General features: G+C 39.0%; 2 protein-coding genes across 4 annotated transcripts in view; one reads left to right on the forward strand and one right to left on the reverse strand.

Annotated features, from left to right (window-relative positions):
- The first annotated feature begins 261 nt into the window (after positions 1-261).
- On the forward strand, positions 262-6448 carry zufsp (zinc finger containing ubiquitin peptidase 1). 2 transcript variants are annotated; one of them, XM_083525772.1, is made up of 10 exons: positions 262-1010; positions 1084-1185; positions 1427-1520; positions 1618-1726; positions 1936-2104; positions 2283-2477; positions 3022-3184; positions 5221-5384; positions 5532-5752; positions 6297-6448. In XM_083525772.1, the coding sequence occupies exons 1-10, from the start codon at positions 452-454 to the stop codon at positions 6342-6344; spliced, it is 1824 nt and encodes a 607-aa protein (XP_083381898.1). In that variant the 5' UTR covers positions 262-451; the 3' UTR covers positions 6345-6448. The 2 variants fall into 2 exon arrangements, with proteins under 2 accessions (XP_083381898.1, XP_083381899.1); XM_083525773.1 differs by having other exon boundaries at positions 1430-1520.
- A 940-nt stretch (positions 6449-7388) lies between these two features.
- rwdd1 (RWD domain containing 1) overlaps positions 7389-10523 on the reverse strand; it is a 7191-nt gene continuing 4056 nt past the window's right edge. Inside the window, exons 3-7 of one of the 2 annotated variants that reach the window (XM_083526135.1) lie at positions 10324-10454; positions 9639-9782; positions 9257-9389; positions 8485-8547; positions 7389-7534 (exon numbers count right to left, since the gene is read on the reverse strand). In XM_083526135.1, the coding sequence (XP_083382261.1) occupies positions 7425-7534; positions 8485-8547; positions 9257-9389; positions 9639-9782; positions 10324-10454 (581 nt within the window). In that variant the 3' untranslated portion in view covers positions 7389-7424. Of the gene's footprint in view, positions 7538-8484; positions 8548-9256; positions 9390-9638; positions 9783-10323; positions 10455-10523 lie in introns of both variants that reach the window. The other variant, XM_083526134.1, reaches the window with a different exon arrangement.

Raw genomic sequence — 10523 nt, forward strand, 5'->3', positions numbered from 1 at the left:
ATACAGAACAGAAAACGATGTGACTTTAATGAGTGTAAAATTAAATACACAAATGATAAACAGAAAAAAAATGTATTTTAAATGTCTGGTAAAAATCTGCTCTGTGTTCATCTCAGGACCTTCTCATCACTCCTGAGCTCCACCTGAGAAACCAGAAGAGAGAAAACCTTAGGTGACACACACACACACACAGAGTGAGTGAGTGTGAGAGAGAGAGAGAGAGAGAGAGAGAGGCAGTTTAGTCTGCTAGCCTGCTAGTCTGTTAGCCTGTTAGCTGGATCTAAACGGAAGTAGATGCTTGATAAAATTGCAGCTCCGCAAATTCGGAAATGACGTCATGATGAAAGCCAGCCGCGGCACGATCACTGAGTCAAAGCGGAACTTTTATTTTCATTTGTAAAGAAACGCAAAGAAAAAAAATAGTAACAACATTAATAATATCAGTCTCTGGATGAACGGACCAATCAAATGCTACTTCCTGTGTTTCAGTTCTCCAATCACATACACAGAATATGGAGAAAGGAGCCTGTCAGTTTCAGCGCGAGTAAGGACTAAAACTAAAACCGAAATTGTGTGTGTGTGTGTGTGTGTGTGTGTGTGTGTGTGTGTGTTTTCTCCCTCGGTCATGCCAGTGTGTGATATCTGCAGTGAGGAGCTAAGTTGTGACTCGGAGCTGAAGACTCACCTGCTCCTGACTCACCTGGAGAATGAGGTCACGTGTCCTCTCTGCTCGCTCTCAGGTGTCACTTACTCCGAGCTGAACTTCCACATTTCCACAGCACACAGTGAGATGGGCAGTGAAAACTCAACTGTTACAACAGAACTACAGCATCCAGAGTGTGATTTGGAGACAGGAGCATCTGTGTCCTGGTCCCCAGAATGTAATGGTGGAGCAAAAAAGCGGAGTTTTAGACCTGCAGGAAAAACCAGCAACCTTGATGGAACACATGAAAAGACGCAAGAAGACAAGATGGAGCCTCTCCACAGACACCTAAACTCCCTGAGCAGAGGTGAGCTGCAGAGGAGACTTTAGTGTTTAAATAAAATCTCAGTGTATCTATAATGTGTGTGTGTGTTTTACAGGCAGGACATTCTCTTGTCCACTGTGTAATCTGGTCTGCTCTGACTGCTTAATGCTGCAGGAACATGTGGAGCTCCATTTTCAGGCCCATGCTGTTTCTGATGGTGTGTAGATTCTGATCCTGAACAGCAGCAGCACCATCACACCTCATGTCACAAATGTCACAACTGAGCTAATGTAATGAAGATGTCCACCAAAAGCCCCTCCTAAAACTTCTCCACAAAACTCAGGAACTTTTACTCTGATGAAGTGCAGGATCAATTCATTTTCTTAGGAGCTTTGGTGTGTGTGTGTGTGTGTGTGTGTGTGTGTGTGTGTGTGTGTGTGTATGTGTGTGTGTGGCAGGAGCTGTTTTAGTGTGTCCCATGTGTGAAGTGGTGTGTGATGACAGCTGGTCTTTGCAGGAACATGTGGAGCTTCACCTGCAATGTAGTCATGCAGACACACACACACACACACACACACACACACACACACAGTTGATAGCCCCCTGTGCTCCTACCTAAGGTGAATGTTCTTGGGCTGTTTGTGGTTTTAGATATTGATGGAGATCTACAATTTGCTCAGAAGCTGCAGGACGAAGAGGAGCATCAGAGAAAGCAGGAAGAGGCTAAACGTGAGGCTAAGGAGTTCACACAGCTGCAGGTCAGCAGTTTGCACATCATTTACATCAGTATTTATACACAGTTGAACAAGAACCTGAAATCGAGTTTCACTAACCATGAAAACAGAGTGTAATGTGGAGGTAATTTTGATTTTTTTTTTTATTAGTATTGCATTATAGTGTAAAGTATTCAGGCTTCGGTGTGTGTGTGTGTGTGTGTGTGTGTGTGTGTGTGTGTGTGTGTGTTTAGAGGCAGTTTGGGCTGGATAATGGTGGTGGATATCGTAAGCAGATGGAGAGGAGCCTGGAGCGAGCTGTGTCCCGAGGTCACATGAGTCCAGCTGAGTTTCACATGAAGCGAGTGGAGATGATGGAGACTCTGGGCTCAGGATTGGATGAAGGCCAAACTCGAACCACAGGTTCTTAAACCTCGAATAATCTCCAGCTGAAAAGTTTGGTCTAAACTAAATAAAACCTTCACCATGTTTGTGTATGATGCACCATTACACACACTGTACATAGTTTCGTGGTTCTGTGGTAATGAGCTACATAAGTTTTTTTTTTAACCATTTTTGTTTGTGTGTGTGTGTGTTTAAGGTTTGCTGTCAGCGATGTATAATTTTTACCAGCGTGGGATTCAGGACGGGGCCCGTGTCTGGCTGTGTTCTGAATCAGAACACTTTTCCTCTTCAGATGGAGACAGAGGCTGGGGCTGCGGCTACAGAAACTTCCAGATGCTTCTGTCTTCATTACAGAGATTGGAACAGTACACCATTCTACACAACTTGCCAGGTAACTAACACACACACAAGCTTACCTTTTTCAGTGTTAAGTATGTGCAATGTATATGAATATTTATTATTATTATTATTATTATTATTATTATGAACACCAGTGTGTTTTGCTTTAACTTTGTGTATGTGCATCCTGGTTTTATGCTACATATAGTTAATAAAGCTCAGTGTGTTATATGAAGTGTGTGTATTAGTGAAAATATTTGTGTAAAACCCTGTCAAAAATAACAAAATGCTACATGTGCATGGCGTGTGTGATTGACCTCCTGCAGTCATTTAAGAGGGAAATTACTTCCTCAGTGCAATTAAAATGCCCATGGGTTTAAAAATGGGGTGAAAACACCTCGTTCTTATACTTTTGCTGCAGTGTTCTGACCTGAGTAGAGTTTCCATTCAATCAGAATAAGGTGTTTTGTATAAAGTCCTTTTCACTTGACATTATAAACATTTCTGTGTGAAATTGATTATTTGGGTTTGGCCCTAATAATAATCATATCTACAATCAGCAGCTGTACTATTCCAAATGTTTTCCTGTGCTTTAGACTCATTTCCCAGCATCCCGCGGGTGCAGGCTCTCATTGAGGCAGCATGGGCAGAAGGCATTGATCCACAGGGTGCATCTCAATTTAACGGGAGACTGAGGGGCACTCGTGCATGGATAGGGGCTACAGAGATCTATTCTGTACTCACCTCCCTCCAACTGAGGTGTGTGAGTGTTTGTAAACCTGATGTGTGTTGAATTTTCCATCGTTATCAGGATTCATTGTTATTCCTCATTTCTAATCCTGTCCGTCGTCGTCACTCCCAACGAACATCTCAACATCTTCAGCTCTGCTACCTCCAGCTCCACCTCCTGTCTTTTACTCAATGCCACTGTCTCTAATCCATACAACATCTCAGGTCTCACCACAGTCCAATAAACTTTCCCTTTCACTCTCACAGATACTCTTCTATCACAAATCACTCCTGCTATTACTCTTCTCCACCCACTCCACCAGCCTGCACTCTTTTCTTTACTTCTCTAACACACTCTCCATTACTCTGCACTGTTGACCCCAGGTACCTGAACTCCTCCACCTTCTCCACCTCTTCTCCCTGCAACCGCATCACTCCACTGCCCTCCCTCTCATTCACACACATGTACTCTGTCTTACTCCTACTGACTTTCATTCCCCTTCTCTCCAGCGTGTACCTCCACCTCTCCAGGATCTTCTCCACCTGCTCCTTACACTCAACACAAATAACAATATCATCCGCAAACATCATAGTCCACAGAGACTCCTGTCTAACCTTGTCCTCCACCCTGTCCATCACCACTGCAAACAGGAAAGGGCTCAGAGCCGATCCTTGATGCGGTCCAACCTCCACCTTAAACCAGCCTGTCGTTCCTACTGCACACTTCACTGCTGTCACACTGCCCTCATACATGTTCTGCACCACCCTCACATACTTCTTTGTCACACCAGACACCACACTCCTGTCTACTTTTCTTATCACTCTGTCTCCCAATTCTGTTTCTCCAACCTCTTTCTCCTTCTGCTCTCCTGCACTTCCTCATTCCACCACCATGTCTCTTTGTCTTCCTTTCAATTTCCAGATGTTACACCAAGTACCTTTCTATCTGTCTCCCTCATCACTCCTGCAGTAGTTCCACAATCATCCAGCACCTCTTCACCACCACCGAGCCCCTGTCTGACCTCTTCCCTGAATCTCACAATACAGTCTTCCTCCTTCAGTTTCCACCATCTTATTCTTTTTTTCACTCTCCTCCTCTTCTTCTTCAACTCCAAAATCATCCTACAGACCACCATCTGATGCTGTCTAGCTACACTGTCCCCTGCAACCCTTTAACAGTCTCCAATCTCCTTCAGGGTGCATCTCCTACATAAAACATGGTCCACCTGTATGCACCTTCCTCCACTCTTATACGTCACCCTATGATCCTCCTTCTTCTTAAAATACGTGTTCACCACTGCCATTTCCATACTTTTAGCAAAATCTACCACCATCTGCCCTTCCACATTCCTCTCCTTTAGGCCATACCTACCCATCACCTCCTCATCACCTCTGTTCCCTTCACCTACATGCACATTAAAGTCTGCCGCAATCACCAATCTTTCATTCCTAGGTTCACCTTCTACCACTTTATCTAACTCACTCCAGAATGTTTCCTTCTCCTCCATCTCACAACCCACTTGTGGAGCATAAACACTGATGACATTTATCATCACGCCTTCAACTTCCAGCTTCACGATCATCACCCTATCAGAAACTCTCTTCACCTCCACCACACTCTTACTGTACTCTTCCTTCAGAATCACCCCTACACCATTTCTCTTTCCATCCACACCATGATAGAACAGTTTAAACACCTCCAATGTTCCTGCTCTTACTCCCTTTCCACTTGGTCTCCTGAACACACAACATCTCTACCTTTCTTCTCTCCATCATATCAGTTCCCTCTCTCCCTTTACCAGTCATAGTACCAACATTTGAAGTACCAACCCGAACCTCCACTCTCCTCTCCTTCTCCTCCTTCAGCCAACAGTAGCTCAATTTCCACTAAGAGTGCACTGACTTGTGTAACTATAATGGCTAAGTTTTTTTGCACAGAAGTGCACACTCTTACACTGTACACAGCATCTGTTTGAAGATGAGGATTTACAGATGAGGTATAGGTAAGGTATGAGATTAGGTAAAAGCTCAATCAGTATAAACAACATCTTTGCTCTCTCCCTCAGGGCACGCATCATAGACTTCCACCAGCCCACCGGTCCAGGTGACACCCACCCTCAACTGTTCCAGTGGGTGAAGAATTATTTCTCCTTTTCGACTACCACAGGTGGCAGAGTTCCACCCAGAGTAGTGAAGACGAACCTGCCACCGATCTACCTTCAACATCAAGGTGCCCTTCATCACTCTCTAACACACCTCTCTTGTGCTTTATCTGTTCCAGGCCTTGTTTCAATCCACAAAATGCAACACTCCTCTGTAAATAGTTTGTGTGTGTGTGTGTGTGTGTGTGTGTGTGTGTGTGTGTGTGTGTACACAGGTCACAGTCGATCCATAGTTGGTGTGGAGGAGAGGAGGAATGGCAGTATATGTATGTTATTGTTTGATCCAGGATGCTCTCCAGCTGACATGAGAAAAATTCTAGGTCCAAACACAAGTTCCAACCACCTTAATCGGCTGCGGAAATTCCCTACCCACCTCAAACACCAACAATACCAAGTAGTGGTGGTGGAAGGAGTGCTGTCCAAAGAGGAGAAACAGGTAAACTCAGTCTGGCATGGCATGCTCTGTTTGGCCAAGGGCAGTATACTGTGCTGTAATTGGTTGAAAGCAACAGGTGTGACTATACATGTAATTTAATAATAATTATTTTAATACTTTAATAAAACTGATGGGTGGTTTTTAATAAAAATGTATAGAATGTGTAACTTAATCTAAACAAAAAACAACTGTTTTATGTAGCACCAGGGTTCTGGAGAAATGTCTCATTTCACAGTGTACTGCATCAGCTGTATATGGTTGAAACGACAATAAAAGCTTCTTGACTCTTGAAAAACATGGTTATATTAAATATTTATATAATTGTTTATTTGCTTTTTGATTCCAAGTTGACATGGGATATGCCATTTTCAAATCTAAATTTATGATGGAGTTTTACCTTCCTGATGTGCAGAACAAAATCTCAGACCCTGAATACACCCACTGTTTCTCAGTTATATTTTCAATATAATATCAGACTCTTGTACGTGACTTTGCAAAACCTTACCCATGTTTACACACAAACATATTTTTCCTTGTGTTTCAGGAGCGTGTTGTTGGTTCAAGGACATTTCATGCTGAAAGAATTCCCTGATATCTCTGTACAAATCAGTGTGTTTAAATGAACCATTGTGAACATTGTGTGTGTTTGTGTGAGTTAATTAGATAAGATAATAAACTTAAACTTTTTTAACCTTAGTATTTTATTTAATTTTTTTACTTTTTAAAAAATATTACCAGAGGGCCACATATAAATCATGGAACTCCTTAGTGCAGAAATAACAAACAATTCAAAGATGTTTTTGTTAATCTCCTGTTATTTTATATATGGAGAATATATGTATATTGGGGTGTAATGGTTCACGTCTTCGTAGTGAAATATCTAGGTACAGGGCTTTCGGTTGCAACCCCTTTTATTTGCGGAACATAGTTACAATCCCACACAGTAAAACGAATGAATGAAGGATGGAAGACATTTTTTAAGTCTGCTGAAATAACTAGAAAAGATATGAAATATAAATAAATATTTAAATGTAAAACACACACACATCCGTATTACCCAAATGGGGTCTTACAAATGTAAACATTTCCATTTATTTTATTTGTGCCAATGTACTTGATTACTCAATTTAATAGAAGGTTTATTGCATTAATTTGATTTACTCTATTTTTATCAAATATTTATTATTATTTAACCAAGCAATCATTTAATTTAAAATAGTTTTAAAAAATTTAATTGTTCAAATGTTGATCACAAATTAATAATAAACTGCATTAATAAAAATAATAATTTCTTCCCCCTAACTGTACTGAAATAGAATCAAACCCTGACTTTAAAACCGAGGTACGTACCGAACCTTAAATTTTGAGTGCTGTTACACCCCTAATATACACACACTGAAAAACCTGCATTATGTAGTCAAAAGTATGTGTACTTCTGGACACGTGTGCCCATTAAGAAACCACCTTTATTACCACCGTTTACTCCAATTTACAACTTTAACAAACTGACTGTGGGAGGAAGATTTTTTTATCTTATGCGCTCTCTGGAAATGCTTTCTACCAGATGTTGGAGTATGGTTGTGGGGATTTGGTCTAAACACAGCCAAAATTAGCTGTGGCATGATGAAACAAAACATTTTTTGCTTTTAATGTAAAACATTTTATTATTTGGTTAATCATCATCACTGCCCAAATGCAAGGGGTCAAAATCAGGATCTTCTTCATCCAGCTCCAAATCATCCATGTCCTGGAATAAAGATTCGTCTACTTCCACACTGTTTCCTGCTGAAAAAGACAAAAATTCTTTGTTATGTAGAGGACTCGAGTGAAAAATAAATCTCATTGTAAATATATTGTTCTAAACCACTTCAGCCTCACACTGTAGCTAATTCAGAACAAAAATTTGTTTTGAGATCAAAAGAGTTCAGTAAAAAAAAAAAAAAAAACAATATATATATATATATATATATATATATATATATATATATATATATATATATATATATATATATATATATATATAATAAAATAAAATAAAATTGCTGTTGATTTTAGCCCAATGTGCCAACTGGGAAGACTTCATTTATTCAAAAGAATACACAGCTTTTGAAGCTTCATGTTTGTGGGTAAAAAGTAACATATTATATATATATATATATATATATATATATATATATATATATATATATATATATATATATATATATATATATAAATTATGCTCACATACAATTTGGTGGTATGACAAAAAAGCTTTGATGTTTTAAATGTGATGAAAAGAAAAAAAAAAAAAAAAAAAGTCTTAAATTCATCTTGTTATCTTAAACCCAAAAGTCTTCATTCCACAGCAAAAATCTATTGGCCACGTTGTTCCAATAACTTTAGAAGTAACAGAACAGTAGTTTTGTAGCTGTAGTATATAAACAAACTTTACAAGCTGAAAACTTCACATTTCTTACTGAACCATCACCAATTTAAATTACAAAAGTGAACCATAAGACACTGAATAGCAAATGGCACTAAATTAAAATGTACTTTAATACAAATTTAAATGAATACTTAAAATTAGCACTATGCTAACCTTTCCAAGACAGTTTTTAGACTCAAAATAGAAGTAATCTTTCACCTAATGAACATTGATACCAGGATGTTTATTGACGGAAGTGATCGCACTCCTGTAAGTCGCTCTGCATAAAAGCCATCTGCAAAAATGTATATGTAAAACTTCTCACCATCCTCCAAGAACTGAATATCTGATGTGTCCAGGTTACGGTCCGTTTCAAACAACTGTTTTCCTGGTATAAATAATAAAAAATAAAATATATATAAATATATTGATCTTTAGGATCTTTCACAAATACTGGGTCAGACAGTCAAAAGTAAATCTATAATTTTTTATACTTTTCCTCCACCACTACTCATAAAAAACGAGAAGGTTTGTTTTATTCAATTATAATTTTTTATTTCCTTTAAACCCAGACAATGATCAGCTAATAATATGATTTATAGCTGTAATATTTTGTTATATTATAGTGCAGATTTATATCAACACACGTTTTGATATGGTTTCTATGGTAACGTTTTGTTCAAAGGGATGTGTACAGCGTTCCACTCCAAGTAAAAGGGTTACAAATGTGGTGAAGTTCTCTATTAGGTGAAATGTGATCAAGTTTCATGTATGGACGTCGTCTCCAGTGTCAGCACACTGGAACAGTCAGAGGGAACACTAAGGTTTCTCACAACTTCATGACAGAAGAATTGTATTATCTTTATTAGAGGGAGAATAAAGAGACCTGGTGAGAGGAGTGTTTATAGCCACTATAATGTAAGTGACGACAGAAAAAGGTAACACTATAATATTACTCCATAATTATCAGTGCAAATAAAATTGTCAATGGCGATTAAAAAAATACCAAAATCGTTTGTTTAGGTATAAGAGCATTTAAACTCAGGTCAGGTGTGCTTGACTATAAATATCTGTCCTTATTATCTTCAAACACTTACCCGTGAGTTTGGTTTTTCCCGCCTGCTCATCCTCTTTCTGTTTTTTCCTCTTCAGCTCAGCCATCTCTCGCTCAAACTGTGCTTTCCATGCCAGGAAGTTCTCAATCGTAACTACAGTTCCCTGGAATGCTTTCTGCAGAACATATGTAGCAAAATAGACTCAAACTCATGACACCATTATTCATTATAAACACTGCTTTTACTTTCCTTTACAAAAACACTGCAAGTGGAACTGTGACTTTTAATGACGTATCATTTTTTTTCTTTATGTGAAATGAAGCTACAGCTTTAGCTTGCCATTATAGTCCAATATGTTTCATATGAAGTATGTGAGTTTTATACAGACAATAAAAATCCCTGCTACACCACACACGTTTGTTACCTTCTCAGCCTCTTCAGCTTCTCTTTCTTGTCTCTTTTGTTCTTCTTCTCTTCGGATCTTTATCTGATCTATGATTTCGTTTAGTTTTTCCTGCACAGCTGTCACTAATGTGAAGATCATCACCATGCCTAGGTTCTCCTCTGCCTGTACACACACACAAATACAAAACTGACTATGCCAAATATTCATTTTCTTTCGCTTACAATACTGTGTTTTATTTCTACATTTAATTCTTTGTACTACTCCAACATAATCAAACAATTTATAAATTATGACTGTAGAATTTATATTTATGAAAAAATAAGCATGAGCATGGGGAAGACCCCATAGAGACAACATCTAGGACGCTGTATATTATCTGAACAGCAAATCCAATAAGGGACGCAGAAAAAAAGGAAAAACAACATGTCTGACAGCCAAGCAGTAAAAAGTCTAAATAGTATCGCATGACTGAGGGAATACAAAAACAGCACATTTTCAGAGAGAGACCCTCCAAGACATTGTACTTTTATCCTTTTTTTACTTTGATCTTTAAAGTTGACCTTTACAGGGATCCTGAGTGTGAACAGAAACCATATATCTATTTATCTAACTGTTTGTGACCAATAAAAATCTGGAATCTTGCAGTATAATGTCACACTCCAGCAGCGTGTCCCTCTCTATTAAAACTGATGTCATCCCAGACCTGCTGCTGTAACAGAGAGAGGATGTCTTCAGTGTCTCTGTCTTCCAGGTTTTCCTGGGATTGAATCTCCCACAGCGGCGCCTCGTCTGGGTAATTCTGCACGTAGGTGAACTTCAGCGTCACCTGCACCACTGGGAGACAGACAGTTTTCACTGGAATGTAGTTGTATCGAGTGTTTTAATGTAATCTGGACTTTTATA

Source organism: Silurus aristotelis, assembly GCF_946808225.1.
Source record: "Silurus aristotelis genome assembly, chromosome: 22".
Lineage (NCBI taxonomy): Eukaryota > Metazoa > Chordata > Actinopteri > Siluriformes > Siluridae > Silurus > Silurus aristotelis.

Bases quoted from the DNA above. Each gene is read 5' to 3' on its own strand.
- zufsp (XM_083525772.1), top strand. From the start codon at position 452: ATGAACGGACCAATCAAATGCTACTTCCTGTGTTTCAGTTCTCCAATC. The intron at 2,478-3,021 runs GTAACTAACACA...CCTGTGCTTTAG, and splicing joins CATTCTACACAACTTGCCAG to ACTCATTTCCCAGCATCCCG. The intron at 5,385-5,531 runs GTGCCCTTCATC...GTGTGTACACAG, and splicing joins GATCTACCTTCAACATCAAG to GTCACAGTCGATCCATAGTT.